Below are 27,302 nucleotides of genomic sequence, written 5' to 3' on the forward strand. Positions count from 1 at the left end.
TCTCTGGAGCTGGTTCTCCACTGTGGGATTAGGACTTCAGAGAGGCCACAAACCCCAGTGCCTCTCTTTCCAAGAGCAAGGCACACTTGTTCAGCCTTGCCTGCGTAGGTATAAACACCATGCACATACAGTGTAGTTAATTAAAACTATTCCCACTCAATTTTCCCCCCGGGGAAGGAAGGGAGAAAATAGCTGCTCATGGGAGGGGTGCTCACCACATTGCTTGATGTGATCTAGAGTGGGACATGCTGTGCCATGGGGGTAAAAAGCTGTGGGGGGCAGAGGGAGCACCATGGAGAGCTGTCCCTGGAAAGAAATTTCCCTTAATGTGTGCAGGGTGGAAGGGAAAAAGTGGTGTGTTTCCAGGAGAGGTAGTAGGAGACCAAGACATGTACTCCCCAAGGCAAGGAGGCACAGATGGAGGCTTGCCCTGACCACCACCCAACACAGACTTCTTGCTTTTGGGGGCTTTTGGGGATCTTGGGAACCTCCCACCTTCCAAAGCTCAGTTTTTGGGCAGCCCATGGGATGGACAGGAGAAGTCCCCAGTGCCTGGGTACAACACAGCTGAGTCTGTGCACTGAGTGACTCAGCACTGACACCAGGAGCTGTCCTGGGCATCAGACACAGAACAGCCACAGCTCTCCCACCCTCTGCTCCCCAGCCAGTCATGGGCACTCCAGGGAATCACTCATGGACACTCCAGGGGGTCACTCATGGACACTCCAGGGGGTCACTCATGGACACACCAGGGAATCACTCATGGACACTCCAGGGGGTCACTCATGGGCACTCCAGGGGGTCACTCATGGACACTCCAGGGGGTCACTCATGGACACACCAGGGAATCACTCATGGACACTCCAGGGAATCACTAATGGACAGACCAAGGAATCACTCATGGACACACCAGGGAATCACTCATGGACAGACCAGGGGGTCACTCATGGACACACCAGGGAATCACTCATGGACAGACCAGGGAATCACTCATGGACACACAAGGGAATCACTCATGGACACACCAGGGAATCACTAATGGACAGACCAGGGAATCACTCATGGACACACCAGGGGGTCACTCATGGACACACGAGGGAATCACTCATGGGCACTCCAGGGGGTCACTCATGGACACTCCAGGGGGTCACTCATGGACACACCAGGGAATCACTCATGGACACTCCAGGGGGTCACTCATGGACACACGAGGGAATCACTCATGGACACACCAGGGAATCACTCATGGACACTCCAGGGGGTCACTCATGGACACACCAGAGGGTCACTCATGGACACTCCAGGGGGTCACTCATGGACACACCAGGGAATCACTCATGGACACTCCAGGGGGTCACTCATGGACACACGAGGGAATCACTCATGGACACACCAGGGAATCACTCATGGACAGACCAGGGGGTCACTCATGGACACTCCAGGGGGTCACTCATGGACACACCAGGGAATCACTCATGGACACTCCAGGGGGTCACTCATGGACACACGAGGGAATCACTCATGGACACACGAGGGAATCACTCATGGACACACCAGGGAATCACTCATGGACAGACCAGGGGGTCACTCATGGACACTCCAGGGAATCACTCATGGACAGACCAGGGGGTCACTCATGGACAGACCAGGGGGTCACTCATGGACACACCAGGGGGTCTCCAGGCCTGCCTTTGGTGGTGTGTGGATGTGAAAGGGATTTTTCACAGGGAGCAGGTGCCCTGGTCTGTGCACTGAGCACTGTGACAAGGCAGCATCCTGGGTGTTGTCCCAAGCACAAGGACAGACATCCTCTGCACTGAGCACAGGGTATGGGACAAGCCTCTCTGAAACATTTTCATTTCAAGTCAGCTCTGGTGTCTTGCTTTTGTCAGTGCTGAGCCAGTGGTGCCACATGGCAGGGATGCAGCTGGTACCCACATGGTACCATGGTACATGGGGTGATGCAGATCCCTCAGGTGCTCTGGTGCCTCCCAGCAGCAGCTGAACAATACCAGGTACAGAAGGGAAGGTTCTGGCCATGCAAAGTGTTTATGCCTTTCCCAAAACAGGATTCAACCCTCTGCATTTGGAAACAGGCAGGATGCTGCCCCTCATCAGGGCAGGGGGGACATCTCTGAGCAGCCCCTGCCCCATCAGGGATCAGCACACAGACATCTGGACAGCAGTGATGCATTCCTGAGGGAGATGTGCCATGGGTTCCTCACCTGGGGCTCAGGCACTCATGGACCTGTGACAAAAGAAGCTTGAAGGGTGAGACTAAAGTGTATCAAATGTCCAAAACGAAAGAGAAGTCAGATTTCCTGTAGATCCTATAGATCCCCAAGGAGGGACCAAATTGTCACTTTACAAATGTAAAAAAGGCCAAGCTTGGACTCCCCCTGTACCAGGGAAGTGTGGTTTTTTTCCACAAGGTGTTCCTTTTGAGGGGTGTTTTTTTCTCTTAGCAAGGAAATGTCTGTACTTTGTTTATCAAGTGAAGCAAGGAATGAAATACACCTAAATGTTACTTCTCATTTGGGTGTAACTGAATATGCAGGAAAATTGGAATATCTTCTAGGAGATTGTACATCAGAGCTATTTTTTTCTTATTTATATGAAACCTGACAGGACAGAACTATTTATTGAGAGATAAATAATGACATCTGCAATCAGGAATATCAAATCCAGTAGAAGATGTTTCATATTAAAATAGAAATTCGTAGCCAAATTTCCTCTTGATGAACATAGACATAGCTTTATAAACTTCTTCAGAGTTTCACCCTTTATACCAGAATAAAATTCAGCCCAAGGAGCTTCTATTAACAAGTCTTATCTACGTGTATAAAAAGAGTCTGCCTTTAAAAAGTGTCTCAAAACAACAACAAAAAAGGCAGAAACAAACCCCCAGACCTTTCAGGCTTTGTTGCATTAGGTGGAATCAAAGTGACCTCTAGTGATTCCCTGTTAACCATGCAGTTTGGCAGCTGCCTGCACTGAGCTCAGGGGGTGAGGGGATGCTGCTCTCTCAGCTGGTAAAAATGCAATCAATACCTGATTAATGCAAAATTACAGCAGGAGCAGCCTTTACAATAGCAATTCTTGCAATCTGAGTGTAGAATATTTTTCCAAACTCTACCTTTTTTTTTTTTCAAGCAAGCTGCACACTGTTAAAAGGAGTGTTTTTATCAGTCTGTTAAAAATCAGCAACACAATGAATTTATTAGTAACTTATCATCCATGTGTCTTCTGGCATTGCTGACGTGCTGTTCTTTGGGAATAGACAGGATAGGAAGTGCACTAGATTTGTGATTTAACTCATTTGTTCCTATTTTTTGGAACAGTCACAGGCTGATCACAAAATTATTACCAGTTGTGTAGGGAGTGTGGAGTGTTGCTGTGGGGCCTTATCCATCCCCAGGTTCAACCAGAGAGATTATCACCTCTACAAGGTCATTTTTCCTCTCCCAGACTATTAAGGTTTTTTTTTAAAAAGAGCATAGAGAGAGAGGATGTTACAATTCATCAGCGGTGGGGGAAATGAAAACTGTGTATCAGCCAAATGATGTCGGTTTACCATGAAAATCAATACCAAAGGGGGTTAGAAATGGGATGTCATCATTCAGAGGCAATGCAGGAGAAGATCTGTCAGCAGCAAGACGGCTGTGTGCTCTCTCCCAGTATTCCCCAGGGATATTTCAGGGATGGGGAAGGCAGAAAAAATCATTGATCCCTCTGGCACAGGAGACTGGGATGGGCATGAAGGAGATGCTCAGGAGATGCTGAGGTCTGTTGGGACTCAGAATGTAGATATTTAAAAACAAGTCCTTCATAGCTTAGATGTGTCAATTTGTGAGTTAGAGCTGGGTGAAAACCAGGACCCCATTCCTACCAGAAGAAAACCCACACAGCTGCTGTGGTTTCATTCATGTTTTGAAGAATCAGTCTCTAACCTCTGATTCTTTCCTGCCCTATCTCTATGTCCTTTAAAGACCATGAGGCTTGACATCTGCAGGAAGAGGGACAAGAATATTGCTCCTGTTTTTCTCTCCCTGCTGTCAGCTCTCCACGATGGCCATGCTGGGAGCAAATTGCTCTTTGAATCGTGTCCAGGGCTGATTTTGCATTCCCTGTAATTTTCAATTGCCACAGCCACTGTAATGGAATGAGCTCCCTTGTTGTGGTCAGTGCCAGGCTGATCACCCACTCGCAATAAGGAATCTTTTTTTGCCCTGGATTTGTCAGCACCTTCCACTCCCAGCAGCCAGTACTGGGCACACTCCTGACACACTTCAGGAGGAGCTCACATGAAGTGATGCTGTCTCAGCCTGACCCTCTGCCTGCCCCTCCAGCCCTGTCAGGGATGCTGGGCACCCCCTGCCTCTCTGGGGTGTCCATGGTGTGAAACCAGGCTCTATTCCTAATAAGCTCTGCCCCAAAATGCCCAGGCTGGACCTGAGCTCTGGGCTGTAATTGTCAGGTTTGATTTCCTCCCATTGCTCAGGAACATCTTTCTAGTTCAGCCTCCTCCATCCTGAGCCATGGAGCAACTTGAAGGAGTAAAATGATGCATGTGTTTGTCCAGGGCTAGAAATCAGCCAGAGAAAACCTGTTTGTCTCCCAGTAATGAATTCAACCACCAGAGAGCCCCAGCCCAGGCTCTGCCCTGCTGGGCAAACCTGCCACAGAGGGGCCAAGCAACAGCTCCAATCCACATTTCTGTGTGAAGTCAAATATGGCTCAATCTCTGCTTGCTTTTAAGGCTTAGAGACTGAAGGGAAACATTTTTATTTGTTGTGAGCAGCAAAACCAATCAAAGCAGGTGGGTAAGAAAAAGCAGGGGGCTCAGCACTGGATGATCTGGTGCTAAATGTGAATTATCTTCTAGGCTGAGGTGTCTTTATTGGTGTTAAACCAAACCAGAATCCTTCTGTGCTTCAGTTAATTTCTTTCACAAAGAAACATGCACATTTTATTAAGCTCCTTATAAATTTCATTTTCATTTTGGATTAAATGATATCATTTTAATGAAAGGCAGCAGCTAGAAAAATGCATTTGTCCTGAAAGAATCACTTTCTGGTAAAGAACCATTTCCTATTTTTAAAGCCAGGACTGTGATAATCCAAATACTTGCATAGCCTTTGGTTACCAACCCTGAAAGCTGTAAAAATATGATTTATTTTACACATGCATGCTGTGGGTTTATTTTTCCAGCTAAGGAATGAGAGAATACAGAAGCTAGTTTCACTTTTGTGGTCTAATAGGTCAGTGCAGATTTACCATTTTAAACATGTGCAGCCATAAATACAAAACAAAACAAATTGTTGCTGCTGCTGTGATCCAAACCTCAAATTAAAAACAAATACAAATTAGAAATCCCCTTTAGAAATCTCATCTGTCTAAAGCTGCTGAAATATTGTCTTGATGACAGAACTTCTCACATAACAACACTGCATAATAGATTGACCATTTAGAGTATTTTTGCTAAACTTTTGTTTGTTTTGAATATCCTCAGAGGCATTTTTAAATTTGACTCTGTGAGCATGTGTTTGCATGTCAATTCCAGATTGTGTTGGTTTTTTCAAGTTATCTTCCAGCCTTCATTGTCTGCAGCAAAAATGTTAAACACATGAACCTGAAACGCAAAAAAAAAAAAAAAAAGGAAATTAAAATAAAACTTGCAGCTGTATTTATGTCATGGTAAAGTCTGCACAGTGGAAATGGGGATCAGGAGATGATTCAAAAGTAGCAGAGTGGAACACTGAAATTCTTTGATGCTGGAAACCATGGAAGAGTGTAAATCAGGCAGCTGGGGCCAGCCCACCCAGCCCACCCAGCCCACAGAGTGGCACCCACCCCAGCCCTGCATGGGCACTTGGAGAGAAGGAGAAACAGAGTGGTGTGAGGATTTTATAAAAGGCTCACTGCTGTCTGAAGGAAAGTTTTCCTGAGGGAAGGAGTCTGACAATCTGTTCCTCAGAAAATACCTTGGGATTCTTTGGGACTGGAAGCAGGGGTGGGGTGCAGGTGCCCAAAGAGCCTGGAGAAATAAATCAGTGATGCACAATGTGCTCCTGGAGATTCCTCACAACCATCTCTGGAGATCTGGGGCTCCTGCCCTGGAACCCAAGAGTGGATTTAGAAATGTCAAAGGAAGAAGGGAGAGAGAGGAAGGGCAAACACTGGGGCTGAGGAGTCTCTTCAGCTCCTCCCCAGCATCTCCTGCAGGGGGTTCCCAAGGGAGCCAACCTCCAGACTTCCCTCATCCCAGAGGGGAGTGAGTCAAAATATTATAACATGAATATTGTAATATAAATATTCTAACAGAATATAAATAATAATTATATATTATGTTATATTATATTATATTAATTATATTATATTATATTATGTTATGTTATATTATATATAAAATATTATAACAACTCAAGGTTCCCTGGTCCTGGTGGGGCTGCACAAGCTGCCAGGCACATTTTGGGTCCAAAAGCAAAAGAAAAGAGTGTTTACCAACAGAACCTAACACTAATGGAAAGGACAGTGCCTGAAAGCACAGTGAAGCCCTTTGAAGGTGTTGAAGGACTAATGGCTCTTCTCCCTGTGTCCTCCTGCACTGTGTCTGTGGTTCAGCCAATTTTGTGATACCTGAAAAGCATTGAAAATTAATTTCCAGCCTTCTTCAGGCACCCTTGCACAGGGCAGGACCTGACACACAACTGCAGGCAGGACCTCACCCCTGGAGACCAGCTGGTGATCCTCTGAGCAGCAAAGAAGACAATCTTTTTGGAGGTTCACAAGGAAAATTCCTATAAACCAGATTTTGTAGCTTGACTTTGCACAGGAATAAGCTAAAGGTTGTTGGAATGTGCAGGTAAAGGTGAAGCTGTGCAGGGAGAGCTTCATTCACCCTGCAGAGAGGAGCAAGTCAAAGAAAACTGAAGCACAGCTTGAAAAGCACCTTCCTGTGGTTTCCAGGAGAATGCTGGTGGTGGACATGAGAGGAAGAGAGAAATGCTCATGGATACACATGGAAAATAGCTGGATCCACCAGAGAAATTCAATTTGTCCCTTTAAGCCCTAACCAAGAAACCTTGCTGCAGGAGCCAGCATTTGAGGTGGCACATACAGAGAGGATGATGCTACACTGGTCCAACAAATCAGCTGTGCTGGCAGGGCAACTGTGAAAGTAGAAACTCTAATTTGTGGTGGGGAGGAGAGTGCCTGAGCAAGCACAAGCTAAATGTCTTGACCCTGGTATTGCACGAAAAACAGAATAGGTTTTAGATGAAAAAAGGATCAAAGATTGAGAGCTGAACAGAGAATGGGATTTATAGCACCAGACTGGGTCAGTTAATGTAGAATGTTTTTTGATAAGGTCAGCGATTTTATTTTATTTTTAGAGAGAACCATTGATCTAAGGTGAATTTGCAATGGTGTTACATTAGTATGTGCTACCTCAGCCCCAGAGGATGGAAACAAGCAGGGCTGATGTGCAGGCTGAAGGTTTGGCAATGAGGGGCTGTGAAGAGCTCACTGTGAAAATGGAAGGAAGAGACAAATGGATTTTCTCACACATTGATTGTTTCACTTATCTACTCTAATGCCCTGGCAGAAATTTAGGAGTTTAGTGTAATGGTGGGTGACAAGAGGAAAGCTGACAGAGTCAATAAATGTGACCAAAATACTCACCAGGAAGCAGGAGACCACCTTGACCAAATAATAGAAATTATGAGAAAATGATAATCAGAGATTCTCCTTGCAAATAAAAACAGTTATTCCTGTTAGGAATGGGAGACAAGAAGGGAGAACAGAGTCCTACAGGCATTAACCACATCCACATGATCATCAGGAATGTAGCATGCCTGTGCAAAAATCCAACATGATGCTAAGAGGTATCAGATGAGGCATTTCCACTAGAGTTGGGGACAAAGCTTTGGGAAGAAGCACACAGGCACAGGAAAAAAGGGTTTTTGAAGTTTAATTTTTTTGCTAAGAATTTGAGTGAGTCTGATGATGATGGAGATATAGGAAGAAAGTTGGGGGATTGTGTACCCTGAAAGAGGGAGGGTTAGAGATGGGTCCTCTGCTGCTCATCCTTTATGAACATTTACCCTGGTCAGTCACACCACCCATGGAAAAACACACATTCAGCAACACATCACCCTCTCCAGGGATTTCAACAGGCTTCTCACATATCTCTGCAGATAGTTATGTGTTATTTAAAGCAGAGTTTGGCTTGCACTTGCATGTCAGGAGAGATTTCCAGGGCTGACCTGTGGGTGCTGGAGCAGCCATCAGGTCACACTGAAGATCCCCATCCCAGCCCAAGCTCTGGTAAATCAGGCATGGCCAGCCCAGAGGACAGGGGTCTGGCAGGGAAGAGCTCCAGGACAGATGTGCACAGCTGGATGGGATGTCCAGGTGGGGTGCTCACTTATGGCTGATGTTATTTTTGGTGACTGCAGCCAGAGCTGATGTGGTGTGGGGGAAGTGAAGCTGTGACCTCAGCCAGGGTGGGTTGCTGAAATCAGCCTCAGGCCAGCTCTGCTCCTGTCCAGGAGCATCCCCCCACCACAGAAGGGTGCACAGACAGCCCCTGGTGCAGGGGCCAATTTCGGGTGGTTCCTGCATGGACAAACAGAGTGCACAGCTCAGAGACAGAGCCCAGCTTCTTCCCAGTGTGATGAAAGGACTTTTGCCTGGCCAAACCTTGAAGCCCACACTGCCACTCAGCTTTTCCCTTGTCCAGTTTGGTGCCAATTCACTATTGCTCATAGTGAGTTTCCTTTGGTTCAAGAATCCACTCTCTAATATATCCACAGTTATTATTGAACTAAAACCTTCCCTTTTTTCAGCTTCATTCCAGGTAAAGAAACTGACAATTAACCTGATTTGGTTGTGAGTTAATTCATTTAATCTCCAGGTGCCCTTATCTTGAAATTAATACCCCTAAAACATGGCTAAGCAGCATTCAACTCTTTTCCTTTAATTATGTGTATAATGAAGCTCATTTAGACAGCAGCCAGCAGTATGGAGACCACACTGCAGGTGCTGCCCCTCTTTCCCACTATGATCCAAATCCCCTTTTCCAGGTTAGTATGACAGTCAGGACTCCACCAGCACCAACTGACAACATTGGCCCTAAAATGTCTGGTAATTTTTGGTTCTGTGAAATACAAAGGAGCAGTCTCAGCGACACAGCTCCTGGTGTGTTCTGGTTTTTCTGCCCTCTGCCAGCAGGTAAAGGAGTTTCAGTGGCAGCAGTCTCCTCTCATTCCTCCCAGCTCTCCTGCATTAATCCTCTGCTCTGCCACACAGCACCAGGCTCTGGCATCCCTCAAACGCTGCAGGTCAGCAACAAACTCGAGTTAAACTAATGTTTCCAACCTGATCTCCTGAATCTGGAGGGAAGGAGGCTCAGGATAGCCCTCATCACTCTCTACACCCTCCTGAAAGGAAGTCACAGCCAGGTGGGGGTCAGGCTCTTCACCCAAGGTACAAGTGACAGACGAGGACAAGTGCTCTCCATTTCCACCAGGGGAGGTTTATGTTGGATTTCAGGAAAGAATTGCTTCACAGAGAGGGTTGTCATGGGCACAGGCTGCCCATGGCAGTGGTGGAGTCCCCATCCCTGGAGGTGTTTATAGGACATGCAGATGTGGCACCTGGGGACAGGGTGAGCTTGGCAGTGCTGGGTTAACACCTGGACTTGGCATCTTAGGGGTCTTTTCCAACCTAAGCCATTCTGCGGTTCTGTGGCACTTTGATTTTCCACCAGGAGGAAGGCTGGCATGGAATGTGAGCTGTGTCCTGCAAGGATTGCCCTGCCCAGCACCCAGGCTGAGTTCCAGAGCTGCCTGCTTCCTTATTGCTCATTATGCTTCTCTCCAAAGACTGTTGGGGATGCCAGGAGGAAAAAAATTAAAAACCCTACCCAAAACACTGGTAATTAGTTCCTGTAAATGGGTTTCAGTCTGATGTAAGGTTTTTTTCACGCCCTTCCCAAAATCACATGTTAAAACTTGTTCTTTGAGAATATTCTGGGACATTTGATGTAAACAATTCTGATACAAAACTACAAGGGTTTGGGGGTTTTTTGTGTGTCTCTCTAGGGTGTTTCTAATCATGGCACAAGAACCATATTCCTGTGGGAAGCACATCTTGCTCTCCCTACCCTCTGCTCTCCTGGGAAGTTTGGCAGTGCCCAGCTGGGCAGCTCACCCACCCACTGCACACCTCCCAGGACACCAGGCACCCTCCTGGCACTTCTGGGCTGGGCATCAGCAAAACTCCAGCACAACCAACAGCTGCTCCCATCACTCCTCCAGAGCACAGTTCAGGGAGAGTTTAGGAGGGCAGTGAGGGGTCCTGGGGGAGGAATTTCTCAGGGAATTGCCAAAAGTCCTGGAAGTCTGGGGAAGGCTCCTCCTCCTGAGAGCTACTCAGTATAAAAAACTGTGTGAGGGAAAACCAGAGAACTACAGACTCTTAGTTCTACATCAGTTCCTGGAAAAATTATGGAGATTATTATACTGAGTACTACAGAAAGGCACTTAAGGAATGATAGAATCATCAGGCACCATCACTGTGGGTTCACATGGGGAAAGTCCTGTCCTCAGACACACAAAGCTGGGAGAGCTGCTGGGCCACACTGGTGACCAGGAGCCTGTGAGGAACTGATGGTGGCTGAGAACACAGAGGCTTTCCTGGCTGGGTGTTTTCATTTGGTGGGCTGGCTGGTCTTGCCTGTGGGATTTTTGGGTTGTTTTAGAGTATTTTTAGGTTTTTTTTTGGGGTATTTACTGATAGTATTTTGATAATACAAGTATTTCTGTGCTCAGTAAATCACCTGCTTCATTTAAGTGCCATGAGAGGAGAGGGGAAGTGAGGATGCAGCAGCTGCCAGGAACGAGATGCTCAGAGGATGCTCAGAGGATGCTCAGAGGATGCTGCCTCTGGGGCTCAGCAATCTCCCACATGCTGCCTTGTGTGCCCACCCCATCTCCTTCCAAGGCCAAGCCAAGGGGGAAGAAATCAAGAAGGCAGCACCTCCCAGCAGGAGGAGGCCAAACTGGTGACACTGTGCACTAACCAGCCTGTTACAACCCACAGGACATTTCTCAGGTAAAATTCTCACCTGAAAATGCAGAGTCTCCCCAGAAACAGCCACATGAAAGAGGAGCAATGAAACAGAGACTGATGCAGAGCCTGGCGGGGCTGCTCCCTCCCTGCCGAGGTTCCACAAGCCCTGCTGGCACCACGGTGGCTCACGGCAGCCATCTGGTGACCACAGCCCATCTCCACAGAAACGGGAGTGATGGCAATGTCAGAGTGCTGTCAGGCTGCCAGCACAGCCTCCTCCCACCCTCCTCAGCTGCCCTGGGATGGCACTGCCCTGTTTTCCCTTGGGCAGTACACAGCATGAGCCTGGATGGGCTCTTGCACAGTAATCATTAATTAGATATCAGATACATCATTTCCAATGTATCCGAAGTGTTTGCATCGTCATCAAATCAGTGACACAGCTAATAAAGCCAGGGAAATACAGAGGCATTCAAGACATTGCCATCATGCTTTTGTGTTTGACTTCATGTTTCTTGCATATTCTAAATATTTTAGGTTTGATTTGTGTGTTTTGTTGATTTTTTTTTTTAAGGCTTCAGCATGATCTGTGAGGATGCAGGTTTAAGGCTGGAGCACCAAAAGCTTCCCTTTTCCTTTCCTTTCCCCTTTCCTTTCCCTTTCCCTTTCCTTTTTTCCCTTTTGCAAACAAACACTCATTATATTTGCTCCTTGCAATTGATTGGACAAGAAGAAAAAAGCCAGGTGCTTCTGGATCCTAATGCACATCACATCTTTGCAATAAGAAACACGAGGGCTCTTGCTTTGAAATAAAACAGGCTAAGAGACCCCTGCCAGTTTTAATCAATGATGCAGGGAATATCTTGGCTCTGGGTGATCCCTGCAGGATGCTCTCTCAGGGTTTTGAACTCCCTGGGTTCAAGGGCAGCAGGGATGTGCTGAGTCACTGAAGGACATCACCCCGTGCAAGAAAACCTTAGTGCAGGATGTTGGCACGGGGTCCAAGCTGCCGAGACGTGGCATAAAAACTGTCAGGAAGGATCCTGCTCTGGGACAGCCCCTTCATCAGCAGCATTCACAGTGTGAGAACCCATTTCACCTCCCTGAGAGGGGTAATTATTTCTTGTCAGTTAGACTCAATCACTGAACTCCACACAGCTGGTGGCAGAGAACCATTTAGCCTCATTTACCACCCTGATGGCCTTTTAGCTCCTCCACGTTTCACACGGTCTCTGCCACTTCGCCCATAAATTCTTCTCAGGAAAAAAAAAAAAAAAAAATCATAAAAATTTATGAGGGGAAGGAAAAAAAAAAGCATAAAATGGAGGCTGCTAAGAGAAAAGGTACTAAAATTTTCCAATGAAGATGAGGTTACGTACCCCCAGCTGTTTCAAGTGCAGTGATTGAGGGTCTCGCTGATGAGGGATGATTACATTCCTCCTGCCCCTCACCCCCATTAAGAGCAGTGTGCATCCTCCCTCTGCACAGGGCTGATTACCAGGAGCACAGGGAACACTTGGAAACAACCACATCTTCCCAATTTTGATGCAATCCTTGAATTCTCCTGACTCAAGTTAACAAACAAAAGCCCTGTGCTATAAGCCAGCACCTTTAAACAGTCTGAAAGGTTTAAAGCAGTAGGAACTGTGGGTGTCACTTTGCAGAGACCCTTTTGTGGCAGTATTTAAGATGGACAATATACAGAGAAATTATCTTCTCATCAGTTAACTGGGATTTGGCTTCCAGGATTGGTTTTGCCACACAAAAGTCCAGGCTAGAAACAGAAAAGGACATATTTACAATGCCAGGGTTCTCAAACTCTATCCAGTCCATATGACTCAGATTTTGCATCCAGCTACTGTTTGCTGAAGTGCCAATTTCAATAATAAGGTTAATAATGACAGCACTAACAATTTTTAAATAAGAAATTTATGAAAAGTGATGAAGAATTGACTGAGGGCTGCAAGAGCAGCCAGACATCCCAAACCCCTGAATACCCTTTGAGTCTTACCGAGACAAATCAAAGAGCTGCCTTCCTCTTTTTTCTTTGAAGCTTTTAGCTATTTCCCCATTTTTCAAGTCCTGCAGTGGGATCCACGTTGATTAAGGCTGTGGAAGGCACCTGACTCACTGCATAGAAATGTAGGGAAAAGTCTCCCAAACCCCTCTCCCTCTGCTCTTACTGGCCTTGCTGCAACAAGGAACATCCCAGTTTCAGAAGGCACAGCCTGGTTTGTTTGAGACCCAAGAAAACAGGATTGGAAAAGGCTTTGGGGCTATTCAGTCCATCCTTGTGCTGTCTTAAAGTTCTTTTTATGAAAGGAGAATCCTCTCATCAGTAATTTAATGAAGAGGTTGTTAATTAGGTAACCATCAGTAGCATACAGGACTGGAAGAAATAGAAACACTTAACTCCCAAGTTCTCCCCACAGCATCTCCACAGAACAATTTTCCTGGTCAGCATCTTTAATTTTTCACCAGTTGAAGGCACACATTCCCCTGGGATCTTCCCAGAACAGCACGGATGGGTGAAAATATTTAATGTATATTCAGCATTTACCAGAACTGACATCTGAAACCAAGGAGCAGTGGCACTGTGTGACCAGTCAATTCTCATTGAACCCAGCTAAGGATGTTTTCTGCAGCTTAAGCCCTGGTCTTTGAAAGGCTGAATGTGGAGAGCAAAAGCAGAGGAAATCTTTGATAGGTGAGCCATTCAAAAAACCTTCCCAAAATAAATATTCACAGGGTTTTTCTACTTAGGGCAGTAGGGAGGTGGTTGATTGGGTTGCAATTTTTGAAGTCCAGCACTAAATCTTCATACCACACATACACATGATAATAACTCAATTCAGGAAGTGCCTGATGCATCCAGCCTAAAAAGGCAGCACTCTTTTTACTCAAAGATCACCCCATCTATAGATCAGATATATGCAATTAATTCACTTCTCTTCCTCTTTTCCCAGTGACTCTTACAGCAAAAATCCTTATTTATTAATACCAGAGTGCATAGCCTTGCACTTTGCAAGATTAAATTTAATCTCACCTCTATTATTCTAATTCTCTAGTTCATCCAATTCCTCCTATCCTCCTGCTCATCTGAGCCCTCCCTCATCTGTCTCCAACACGCTTGATGAGCACACTCCAACTCTTCCTGCCCAAATAATTGCAAACTAATTACAGTCAATCAAGACCAATTTCTGAAGCACACCACTAGGCATCTCAAGATTTGATTTTAAAGGTTTGTTTGCACCTCCCTTGGTCACTCCCTTTCCATCCCCTCAGGAGCCATTTTCCAGCCACATTGATTTTATACCTCTCTTCCTGGCTGTCTGCCTTCCAGCTCTCAAAGCACATCCATGCATGAATCCTGCAATCTTACAAAATTACAAATTCATCAGCAGAACATTTTAACTTCTGAAGAAGTTTTATGCCCAATCCTCACCTGCCCTCTTGAGAAGGGAGCTTGTTCTTCCCCTGTGCTGTGCAATGTTCAATCCATTCAGTTTATGACAGGAGTGGAAGGGAGCTGATGCCCAGTGGTGCTTCAGCTTCACTAAAACACAAATTCCTGCCCCAGACTGAAGGACAGGGAAAGGAGGTACAAGGAAGTGAAGAAACAGGACTCATTAAGTTCAGGTTTTTAGGGATTTTGATGAGGTTTACATTGGTTTGGAGCCTTCTCTGGAGGATGAGATGTGGAAGAGGTGATGCTGCAGTCAGGTGTTTACAGTGTGCTCCTACTGCTCACACCTGACAAAATCACAGGTTGAAAACAAAGCTGGAACTCTGATGACAAAGATGGCTATCCTTATGTGGCTCCCCATTTAAATCACTGAGTCAGAGGCAATTTTTTAACCCTGATGACCTTCTAAGGTCACTGTGCTGCTGGTTGCTGTGTATCCTCCATCAGGCTACCAGCAGAAAAACCAGCCTGGGGTGTCATTAGTCTGCCCCATGTAATGATGTTCTCTTGAGATCTAGCAAAGCTTCTCTGGAAATGGATACACTGGATCTCATGTGATGCTAGGATTTTTACATTCAACTTTGTGAATAATGTTAATAAACTACTAATAAACCCTATGAAGTGTGAGACAGCTGATTCTGACTTCCTTTCTCCATCTACAACAGGCCAGTGGAATTAGCCTCCATTTATGATGATATAATTGTACTCAGCAAATAAATGATGGTGACCAAACTGAGCTTGCCAAGAGCTCCTCTTTATGTCATGAACTAAGTAATATTTGAAATTAGAGATCTTTTATTAGACATGTCAGTATAGCTAAAAAGCTTTAACATTCAGCAGCTTTCCTCTTGTATGTATATTACCTCTTTTTAAGAGACCTGTCTTATCTTCCAGACCCTTTGAACCAGCCACACAAGCACAAGTTCCTTCCACCCTCAGTCACTTTTGTTTTCATCTGGGGCACGTTTGTACAGCTGGGGAAGAACCCTGTGCTAGGCTGCTGATGTAAAAGTAAGCCCAGAGATGATACCATAATAAAAATGGTAAAATAATCCAGTGCATGAAACTTTTTTTGACGTGTTTGAAGTTGTACATCAAACAACAACGCAGGAAATTATAAAGATCAAATTTTATTGACATATTTTAGGTACAATAAATATATTTACATGTTCACATTTCAAACATGGAATTACATGTAAAAAAATTTATACATGAGATCATCTTTGTGTTTCCATTTTTACATTAACTTAAATAGGTATGACAAAGATCTCTTATGCACGTGGAGGGTTTGGTATAGTCCAGTATTACACTCAAGCAATCAGCAGTGCACACCTTGTGCAGATGATGCTGTAGAAAACATGAGGCAGATGCACTCCCAGTGCAGTCAGTATGATACAGTCGGCTGCTGAATTTATATCCTGAACTGCTAATAAACAAACTCTGCAATCCAGATTAGAGCAGTACATTTGAAATGATTCTCAAAATACCCAAATGTAGATATATGTATATATAAGTATACACTGCTTAGGACTTTACAGGTTAGGAAGGATCACATTCAGTAATAGTAATAGGAGGCAGAATCGTGTCGACAGTGTTGGTATTTCTAGGTGGCAATAACAAAAAGTGCTATTACTATCACTGAATTCAAGAACAGAGCTCCTGAAAAAGTGAAAAGGATAAAATAGTTGTTAATCCTGTTTAGCCTGACTAAATGCTCAAGCATGTAAAGGAAATGTCTACATTCCCCCATGGGTAAAACTGCAAAGCAAAAATGTTAAGTGATGCTTCTCCAGTGCTCTGGGACGGGCAGCAAGGCCTAAGGGGTGATACCTGCACCAAAGCAACCTCAGCTTCAGGCACCAGAGTCTGCAAAGAAAAGTACAGCATGGTGGATTTCAGGGCAGGACATCTGGGGTTCAAGTACTGTCAAAAGAGCTGGAAGAACAGAAGACAGAGCAAAAGATTGAATGCATTGAACTCAGGGAAAAAAAAAAATCCAAAGAAATGAACAGTGAAAAGTGCAGGAACATAACAAGGATACAAATATCCTTGTGGAAATGGAAAAATGGGGGCAAATGTGATGGAAATGAGAAAAAGAATAGCAGAGAAGCAAAGGGTACCACACTAAAAAGAATGTTGACTTAATCCAAGGGCTCCTTTATAAATAAAATTATATGCAATGGTACAGAAGATGAGCTGCAAATAAATAAGTGTTAGTGTCTGGTCTCTGCTGGATCTGTAAGTGAAAATGTCTGTTAATTAGAAGTTAAACCACTGAAAGAAGTTTCATCATCTGAAAAAGAAAACCTGCAAACAAATGGTTTTGTTATTCTGAAAATAGAAATAAAACTGTAAGGTTCCAAACTCAGCCTGACAGACACTAGGAAAAAATACCATGCATATTAAAATCCATTAGATGCACACAAAGAAAATCCTGAACAAACATAACATCAATACAGCAGTGTTTGATCTTCCAAGTGACTACACACAACATTGCAATACAGCTACATTTAACTGTACACAGGTTCTTTTACAGAACTATTTGTAATCTGCAATACTGTTTTAAAGTTTAGATGGTAAAAACCACTGAACACAAGTGCTGTTACATGAAATAAAAGCAGTGTAACCTGTTGAAAAAGTGTATCCATAAAGCCCATTTCCAGTTAGTTAGAAAAACCAGTGCATCCAACCAAGAAAGCAGAGAGCAACACAGGCACCTAAAAGACCCCGAGATTAACTTTCCACCTGAGGTTTTCTTTAGTGCAATAAGGACCATACTTTCCATCAAAATAAGCAGAGATGTAGAAAAGGGAGTTTATTTGTTTCAAATTAAAAACCCAACCCTGCCAAGAGCAGCGTTATAAAGAACAAAATGATCCTTCCCAACCATATTATACCAGAAGTTGGCATACTCAAGGATCCAATATGAATCTGGTTTTGTACACAAGCCCCTGTGCTCATGTGGACAGTAAGTTATCTCCATGATTAAAAATCAGGTTACAAAAAAACCTTACAGAAAATCCTTAGGATTTGATACTAATTTAAGATAAAATACTTTCAAGTATTATGTTTATGAATTAACTAGAGGGTAAGGCATCATTTAAGGTAACATTGAAACAAAAGCACTATGTTACCCTAAATTACCTTTATAATACAGCTAACTTTCTGCAATCTGCTCAGGATTTGTTTCCTTTACATTTACTTCCTCATCTACCAAGATGTTAAAAAAAAAAAACCAAAAACAAAAGCACAAAAAAACCGAATTAAAAAAAGGTTTATGTCTCTCTGAACAAAAAATGCCTTTTTGACAGTGACCAGGTGAAGCCAAATATCTACCTTCAAAGTACCACGACTTGCATCACAGACACAGTACTACACAAAGGACAGGAACATCACAATACTATGCCAGAGGATAAATCCAGGGTAATCCCCAGCAGACAAAAAAACCCCAAAAAACAAAAGAACAAAAAAAACCAGGCCAAAAAAACCCTCAAAAGAAGAAACCCCATAGCCTCCCACTCCCCTCTCACCCCAGCTACAAGGGTGACACAAGCACACACACATACAGACACACAGCTACTGAGTGCAAATGGCAGGAAGTGCCTGCAGCAGCTTCCAGGGAAACTGCATCATTTCAAGCTACACAGATAAAAGATACTATGTTTAAAAAAAAAAGAAAAAAAAATAGCACCAAGTAAAATGTATTTTCTTATCCCCAGTAGCTGATGTAAAAAAAAAAACCAACTCTATGAGGACCTCCAAGAATATTCTCAAATAACCTTCAGTTTTACTCTCATCTGTATCCTTGCAGTGGAAACCTAACATCAGTGAATTAAAATGCTCAGTCTGCTTGGCATTTTAAAGCAAACCTGAAGCGAATCTTCAGACTTAACCTGGGGGACAAACCAGATAGCCAAGGATACTGCAGAGGGGGTGCTTGTATCCACTCCTCCTTCCCAAAGGCACACTGGGGATATGTGAGGCTGAGGACAGCATCCCTCTGGCTATGGAAATGCTACAGACCTGTCCTGGTGCCCTGCCTGCAGCAAGGACCCTGAGTGTGCCCAGTGTGGCACTGTAACACTGCCATGCCACCAACCTGGCCCAGGTGTGAAACCAGAACTGTGAAACCAAAACAGCAAAACCAAAACGGCCCCAACTTTTGAGGACAGTATTACACCACAGACCTGATTTGTACCTGCAAACAGCACAATGGAACAAACCCAGAGAGACCCCGTGCCTTGGTCTGACAGTGCACTGCATTTCCCCTCAGAAGTTAAAGGACAGAGTTGTTTTAGGGGTTTTTTTTTAATTAAAAAAAAAAGTAGAACATTCTACTAAAATACCACAGATCATATGGGTAATTCAGTATTTTAGTCAAGGCAAAATATGAATAGTTATAAAGTGAATTTTCCAGTGGTACAAGATGGAAATGAAGTAATTAGAAAAAAAAAAAAAAAGCTGACTTCATATAACCACCTACTGGAGTTGCCTATTTAAATAATTATAAAATTATGCTAATAAAAACTGAACAAATAATACACAGATCAGGATATATGTATTGACTTACTAGCATCTTTATAAAAATTTGAAGATATACACAAAAACACATTAACATTTATGGAACCATATCCATTTAAATTTAGATAAGACAACACAAAAAACTAACAAATAGCTAAGATGTGGTTGACTGTAAGCACTCTGAGTAGCATTTTAATTTTAAAAGTTCAATATTTACATACTACATTAAATGCCTTCTCTTTTTTTTCCATTTTGCATCATATTGTGAATTCACTACAAAGAAAGAACAAGATAATGGTTGCAACAGATCTTCCAGGAAAGTTAACTTAAAATGCTCAGATTTAACTCTGTGCTGGAAGAGAACACATCAAGAACACGTCTGTCTAGCTTTACTTCTACTTCCTTTGGCTTTTTTGGGAGGAGACAACAAATGGATCTAAAGGAGCTGTTTCATCCAAACCAATCAATGCCAAGAAATCCACTTTTAAGTTAGGATTTGAGAAGTAAGAGAACACAAACATTTTAAAAAATGACTCACCTAACTGCTACTTTTGCTACTGAGTTTTTTAGGATATTAGATATGGTGACAACACAGGGTGTGGGTATGTATGTATGTGTATAATAAAACAAATATAGACATACATACATATGGTATGTTCACATGAAGGAAGGTACCCAGGTACTGCAGTAAGCAGCTGAATTAACCTCCAGCAATCCACCCATACTCTGCCTATTGCACAAGCAATAATCTGCAACTGCTGTTAAAAAGGATGCATCTACTCATTAAACAGACATTGCTCACATCACTCCTTCATTTAAATAGATATGAGGCCATTTTGTATCTTTATTCCAAAGCCACACATTTGTCTCAAAAAAAAAAATTAAAAGCCCAACTGAATAAAAATTTTAAAAACTTAAGTTGGCTGAACCTCAGGCTCTTTGGGATGGATTCAAAACCCAAAGCAGGAGCATTTCTACAAACTTCTTTGACTTTTGAATCAAACCCATATTCTTAGGCTCCAAGAAACCCTCTAACCCCAATAATGTTTGCTTCTGACAGGACAGCTGATCAACTGCAGATGTTCCTACTGCTGAACTCAGCTGCTGGCCTGTCTGCTGTTTGCATCTATCCCAGATTTCCAGACATGCACTACTGTAACTCCACTCTGAGATGTCTCCTTGTCTGCTCCCTAACAGTGGGATGAGCAACTGTTCAATGCTTTGTTTCAAAGAAAAGCAGCTATTTCTTAAGAATAAAAGTGACATAACCTGAGGAGGCAGTGTAGGGGTCCCAGGGCTGATGGTGTGAGGAGTTAAACAGCCTGGGGCTGATCAATCTGCAGGTCTTTGGGGTTGGTCCCACTGGGCACTTCCTACCTGCAGCTCATGCTCTGTCCTGGGTTTGGCTCTACCCCAAAGCACTAACAGCACCTCATGTACAGCAACTGTGGCTGTCACTAAACATTATACATGAATCATACAGGTGGGTGTAAATCTTGCTTCCATGAAAAGATTCTCATTCTGCTACTGTGTCCTGTCACTAAGTTTCAAATGGACTTAAAGAGTATTTCCTAAGCACCATGTTACTCTGTATTATTTCAATGAACAGAGAGCAGGTCTACTTACAAGACTTTTGACAGTATTTGTTCCCTCAATATTTTTGGTAACTTTTACTTAATTGAAAATCTGGATCAAAATGGAAGAAAGCCAATTAAGTATCTGTGCCATTAAATCATAAAAAAAAAAAAAAAAAAAAGATACTATTAAAAAAAGGTACTATAAATCCTATAAATTTGCTTAGCTCATCCCTTCCAGCTTGGCATGCCTATTTTGGACCCCATTTGCAGCTCTTTTATTTCACACCCATAGTGTTTTTCTGCAGTCACTCAGGTAACAAACCTACACTTCTGTAAGTCCCTCCCCCCTTCAAAAACTAGGTGGAGTGCTTAAGAGTATTTTTAAAATAAAGCATGAAGCAAAACATCATGGTCTAAAAACTAAGGAAATGTTCATAAAAACTGGAATCCAATATAAAGATGACATTTTAATAAGTTTATTCAGAAGTAACTGAAAAAATTGTTCCTTTGGCAACCCCGTCTGGATGGTTCTAACCAAAAGGAAATATTACGAATTTTACTTTGAATAAAATATAAGCTCCTTAATGTTTGCATGGCATTTTTGGGAACTGACACATTCACCAGGAGATTCACAATGTCCTTATAGTCCTTTATGTATCAGGAACACCACATCAAAACAAGTCCTTTCAGTTATGGGTTTCTTACTGTTCATCATTAATCACAAAACAAATCTCAAAAAAAAAAAAAAAGCCTGATCAAAATAAAGCATGAGGCAACCAGGAAACACTAGCCCAAAAGAACTATCAGGAATGCACCACTCTTCCTGAATAACATTTTTGAAGTGACCCACCAAATATTTCTTTTTCCTTGCATCTGGCAGAATTATTTAAAACAACCTAATTACAACTCGGAGTTCACTATCCCACAATGCTACTGAAGGACGAAGATCCTCGTTTTTAAAAACCAAGGGAAAATACAGCAGTGTTATTCCTCCTACACAGGGTTTCATGGAATAAGTGGAGTTGGAAAGAGAAGATGGAAGTCTATGTTGGAACAGAAAAATGCAAAGACAGACTTATTTACAAAGATCAAAACTACAGTTTTCCAGTGTCACCTCCAAAGCTTCTCAGCAAACTGCTATTCAGCAAAGCAGACCATGTTCAAATCTATGCAAGAATACCTTCTGTGCTCTCAGGTATACAATGCAACTAATTTGTTTAGAAAAATGAGTTTTCATTCAAATACCTTGCACTGAAGATAAGAGCAACCATTATCAAATATTCTTTGCTATGGAGAAAGTTTTTTAAATCTTTCGCTGTAATCGTTCTCTCTCAAGTCACTGTGATCACACAGTAGGAACTTGAAGAACAATGTCTACATGCATTGAAAGCACTTTGAAAAAAAAAAATTCTAGAATTCCATGTGGTTACAACAGAATGTGAAGAAACCGAACAGAAATTCCACCTTTGCAGATCCTCTGGAATTCACCTCTCCTGGAGGTCACCTTGGTGCTTGCTGTAGTTCAACAGAGCAGTTACAGACTGAGCTGACAGGGCTCCCAGCCCAATGCACTTCCCACTGTGAGTCTGTAGCTCCACACTACACTGAGGCAGGGGCAGGGGCTTCTCTTTGAAGACATCACTCCACAATCAGTGCCACGTTGATGTGGGACAGATCTATCATGTGCCTGTTAAAAGTTAAAAGAAAGTTAAATGTGCTCAGACTGATTCTGGCATGGAGCTTCTATGAAGGTCACTTATCGAGAGATGCTTGATTGGATTAAAGAAACCCTGAGCCAGAGGAGACTGATTTTATCTTCTGAAAGGAGGGAAGGAACCAGGGGCAGCAGCAATGCTTAATTATTTACCTGTGGAATTTCTGTTGAAATGCTAAAGCATGTGCTGGCTCCTTGAATTTTGCTATGGCTTTCCGTTGTTGAGGGAGCATCTGTAAACTCTGTAGAGACAAATAAAACAAAACATATTTTTAATATTCACTTCGAGATCCACTTCACAATAGCCCCTTATTTTGCATGAAACCCACTGAAATGTTGTTGTATTTCTTTATTCAGAAACATATTTCTTTATAAATAAGAGAACAGACTGGAGACTTCTGAGACTGCAGTCAGGGTCCCAGATATTGGTGTTTGAGTTGGTGCATTAAGTAACTGTACCACCTGGAAAACCCAGATCAGCACTTGTAAAGCAAAGGTGACAACTCTTCAATTCAATCCATGCAGATAAGCCAAGCCCCACAGCCAAACTCCCACCAAGTAAGAAGGATTCAACTGGTCAGGGCTCAACTGCCCACACATGCACCTGGAGTCATTTACCTGATGTACATTAAGGGATCAGGGTTTTCCAAAGGTTAAACAGGGCAGAAACAGAAAAAGTGGTAAGTTCTCTCAACTGCATATCCTCACACTGTTTTTATAAAACAAGTGGCCAGCTTTTGACAGATACCGCCACAAAACCCCACTGAGATGGATTAGGTCACCATATTCAAGTCCTCCATACAACACACATCTCCCCATCTGAGTCGTGCCTCCCATACCATGAGAGCAGCAGTTCACAACACTTGAACTGTGACAAACCCTCTACATGGCACTGAGCTCTCCAAAATGACAGCACACCTCAGCCAGGGCTCTGGAGAACTCATGGCCTTATTCCCTGCTTGCAGCAGCAAGTCCAGGGCAGGCTGATCCCAGAGAGAGTTCTGTGGCCTTGTTAAAGAGGTGTTATCACATTTAGGAAGATTAAACTTTATGCTGTGAGTTAGCCCTTCAGTTATAACAGAATATTTTTCCAAAAGACACTTGAGAAATTCAAGATGAAGCTTTACACATTAAACAGTTACATATCCAACAGTGAGTGAGAACACCCAGTAAGTATTCAGCATCACACAGTGATTCCAACATCTCACAGAAAGTTCAGGATGTTTAATAGCCTATGCTGCAGCACATTAAAGACAGAATTGCTCTGATTCAGCTTCCAGTTGCTCTTATGGCTTTGGATGCAGAATAAAGAATTATTAACATTCTACTTTTCTCTGAGCTTCTACATAAAGTTTAATACTGAGATTTAGATATCTACACACACACACACATATATATATGGACAGCTCAAAATTTTTCTAGATTATGACCTCCTGATGGACAAGTATGAACATAATTCTTTATTCCTGCATTTTGCCTGGAATTCAGCTGCATCCCCCACACTTGGATGATTCCAGCCCTCTGATGGTCAGTCTTCAGGCTTTTAAACTATACCTTCAAAAATTCTCTACCATCATCTAGACTGTTAAAAAAGTACCACAGATCTTTAGAGAAAGCAACGATTCCCTGGGGAACAACACAGAACCCCACTAAATATATTTTGATGGTGACATACTTTGGTATCTCTTAGTAATCTGTTCTAATCTGTTCCCTGTCCATTCAATCTAATGGAGCTTTTTAAGCAAGATGTCAAATGCCAAAATGAAATTTACTATTAAAATTCTTCTATTCTTAAAATACTTTTATCTTTTTTGAACACTTAAGACTCTCTTGGTAAGATGTGTATTTAACAAGAGCCATGGCACCTGATAAGTCATGTTTCTTTGTATCTAAGCCTGACAATTCAGCTTTGCCACTTTCTGTAACTTACCTATCTGTGATTTTGAAGCAATTAATTTTGCAACTTCTTGTAACTGACAGGAAACTTTCCTCTCTTCAGGAAAATCACAGATGTTTAGTATTTCCACCAGCCTGTGATTTCAAAGTGAAAGCTGAGTAAAAGTTAAAGGATTCAGCAAATCTGATAAGCATCAGCAGGTTAATTTGCATTTTATAGTTTTTGGAAAGCTGCTATGATGAAAAGGTATAGCTAAATCACTGCAACGTCTCTGTTTCTGAGAAATAGGATTTAGCTCTTAAAAATTGCCTCAGCAGATGATTTTTATTTCTTTCTGAATCAGAATGCTCTTGACACAGTTAAGTACATTTTGCCAACAAGAATGCAGTCACGCTGCAGAAAGCAGCAGTGAAAGACCTGGATAAAGCTCAATGCACCTGCAGGTTTATCTGGAGGAATAAGTGACAGATGCTGAAGTTTGTGTTCTCCTCCCTTACTGATCTCACTTTTTTATGATTTATAGAACTAGATCTTAACACACATTTTCTTGACACCACTTTTCTTGCTTAGAAAGAAAGAAAGAACCATGATCTAAGTATATCCTGTCACTGAGGACTATGCTTTGAAGACTAAAAATTAAACACAGACCTTAAATAAGATTTGGAAAGAATTGACAACAAAGGTATCTCTGAATTTCTAAAAAACTAAAAAAAACCCAACCAAACAAAAAATCTGTTCCTTTCACAGAAGTCAACACTTCTAATAGGAGAAAAACCTGTTTGAATCACCAGAAGGATGAATATTTCAGTGAACAGTTCAACAAGAGGACCTGTACAAGAATTCAGGGGTGCATCCTTCCAGCTGCACCCTGCATGTCCTGCTGCCACTGCTTCCCTCCCCTCTCCAGATCCACCTCCCCGCTCTCCTGCTGCCAGCTGATCCTCCTCAGGTCTCACTCAACTACCACAGCAGATTCTCCCAATGTTTTATGCTCCAGACCCCTGCTCTGATCAGCTGAAGAAGAGAAGCTCTGTTTGGTGGCTTTTCCCACAAGAACTGAGCTATTATTGCATTAATATTCTTGAGAGGCACAAAAGCAAAATTTGATTTTGCAGTTTATACAAGCATGATGATGAATTATTAACAAGTTTCTCAGTAATTAGCATGTAAAAAAATTGACTAAAGGAAGACATTCTGGTTTTGTGCAGACTTATTAACAAAATTAGGCAAAGCATCTAAATATTATTATAGATAACTCATTTATACCTTCTTATGAATTAATAAGCTTATTGACTGACTAGTTTGGGTACTGTGTTCTTACACTGTATTACTGCTTTATTTTCCAAAGTAAAAAAAAAAAAAAAAAAAAAAAGCAATAAAAACACAAAACACTAAATGCATTTTAATACTCAACTGCTTTGGCAACAAGGCATCAGTTCTTGGGTAAGTTTACTCAAAAGCATCTTTATCAGATTTAATTACACTGGTCAATACAATTTTGGAAATAAAATCCAACCCATCTGATCCTTCACTGAACTACCTAAACATAACCCATAACCCAGCCTGGGTAAGGCAGCATCATCTCAATTGCTGCAGTTACACATAACTAGATTTAAGAATTAAGGACTGCAAAACAAAGGATAAACTAATGCTACACAAACATTACTGCTCCAGTTGGAAACTGTCTGAAAAAAAAAATAATTTAAATGGGTTTAACTTAAATTCTCAGCCTCTGCTGTGCTCAGACTGTCAGCAAAAATTATGAATAATCCCTTCATGTTTGTTAAGGTACATGAGGCATATACACCTCCTTTGGGTATAGATTTAAAAAAAACCTTCTGGTTTTGTTTTAACAAGAGACAATTACTAAGCTAAGTTACCCAGAAGATGTGACCACAGCCTGAAATGCCACCATCTTTGCCATGTTTTCAAACAAATCTTCATCTATCATGACTTGCAAGTGTGAACATCATGCATCCAGCTAAAAATGATTTATTTATGTTCTGATTTTGGGACAATACCTTCTTACTCACTTAACTAAATAAGCTCTGAGTTTTATGTTTTATGAACATTGATTATAAGGCACACAACACATTTACCACAGGTGTAGGTCCTAAGCAGACAGGCTATTGGCTGGGCATAGAAATTAAGAAATTCAGCAGAAACTGAAGCAAAATTACTGCATGTTCATCCTACTGCATTATTTCTGTCTTTTCAAATTCGAGGTGATTTGAAGTTTAGAGCTGATCCTACAATTAGATGGTGTTAACAGCTGCCAGAAAAAAACATTCCTTTTGTACTCTGTGGTATTTTATTAGCTCAAAATATACAAGGCATTATCTCAAAGACTTACTGCATCAGCTTCTGCTTTTGTTGATTCCAAACACACAAGCTAGGAAAATACATCCAAAAATTCATTTTGCAACTCTTAATCATGTTACCTTGCTAGTTTAATTTAATTATTTTCATCCTTTTTGAATAATTTGGCAGCTGTTTTTTTTTCAGTGATAATATTCAATAGCCCCTCTTCCCTTTTGAAAACAGGTTACCCAGAGGCACAACCACCACTGCTGATGGGGTCAGCCTAGGCCAGTGATGGGTCCCTCCTGGAGCTGGTTGGCATTGGCTCTATCAGACACAGGGGAACCTTTAGGCAGCTTCTCACAGAGGCCACCCCTGCAGAACCTCAGTACAAAAACATGGTCCTGCAAATTCAATATATATTTCTCAAGAGGAATTCAGTATGTTGGTTTCAGACCTGGGGCAGCACCACAAAGCAGCTACAGGCACCACACAGGACTAATGACAGCTGCTCTCTCATTTTCAAAGAACAAATACTCCTGCAGCAATCCTTGGTCTTATGATCTTCATTGTAACAACAAAATGGTTGTTTCCCAAAAGCATGATACCTCAATTTGATCTGAGTTTAGTTTTATTCTGTGACCTACAGATGTTGCAAGGCCAGTGGTGGGAGGCAGGGCAGGATGCAGCACTGCCTCTGGAGACCAGCTGGTTCTAGCAAGCACCACTCATTTAATGGGAGGGCCCTCA

General features: G+C 42.5%; 1 protein-coding gene across 6 annotated transcripts in view; it reads right to left on the reverse strand.

Annotated features, from left to right (window-relative positions):
• Window positions 1-18,901: 18,901 nt before the first annotated feature.
• Window positions 18,902-27,302, reverse strand: part of RBM33 (RNA binding motif protein 33) — a 97,592-nt gene continuing 89,191 nt past the window's right edge. For all 6 annotated transcript variants that reach the window (XM_056483671.1, XM_056483677.1, XM_056483675.1 and 3 more), the window contains 2 exons: window positions 22,508-22,596; window positions 18,902-22,327 (listed from right to left, as the gene is read on the reverse strand). In XM_056483671.1, coding sequence (XP_056339646.1) covers window positions 22,279-22,327; window positions 22,508-22,596 — 138 coding nt within the window. In that variant the 3' untranslated portion in view covers window positions 18,902-22,278. The remainder of the gene's footprint in view (window positions 22,328-22,507; window positions 22,597-27,302) is intronic.

The sequence above is a fragment of the Oenanthe melanoleuca genome, chromosome 2 (assembly GCF_029582105.1).
Source record: "Oenanthe melanoleuca isolate GR-GAL-2019-014 chromosome 2, OMel1.0, whole genome shotgun sequence".
In the NCBI taxonomy this organism is placed as follows: Eukaryota; Metazoa; Chordata; class Aves; order Passeriformes; family Muscicapidae; genus Oenanthe; species Oenanthe melanoleuca.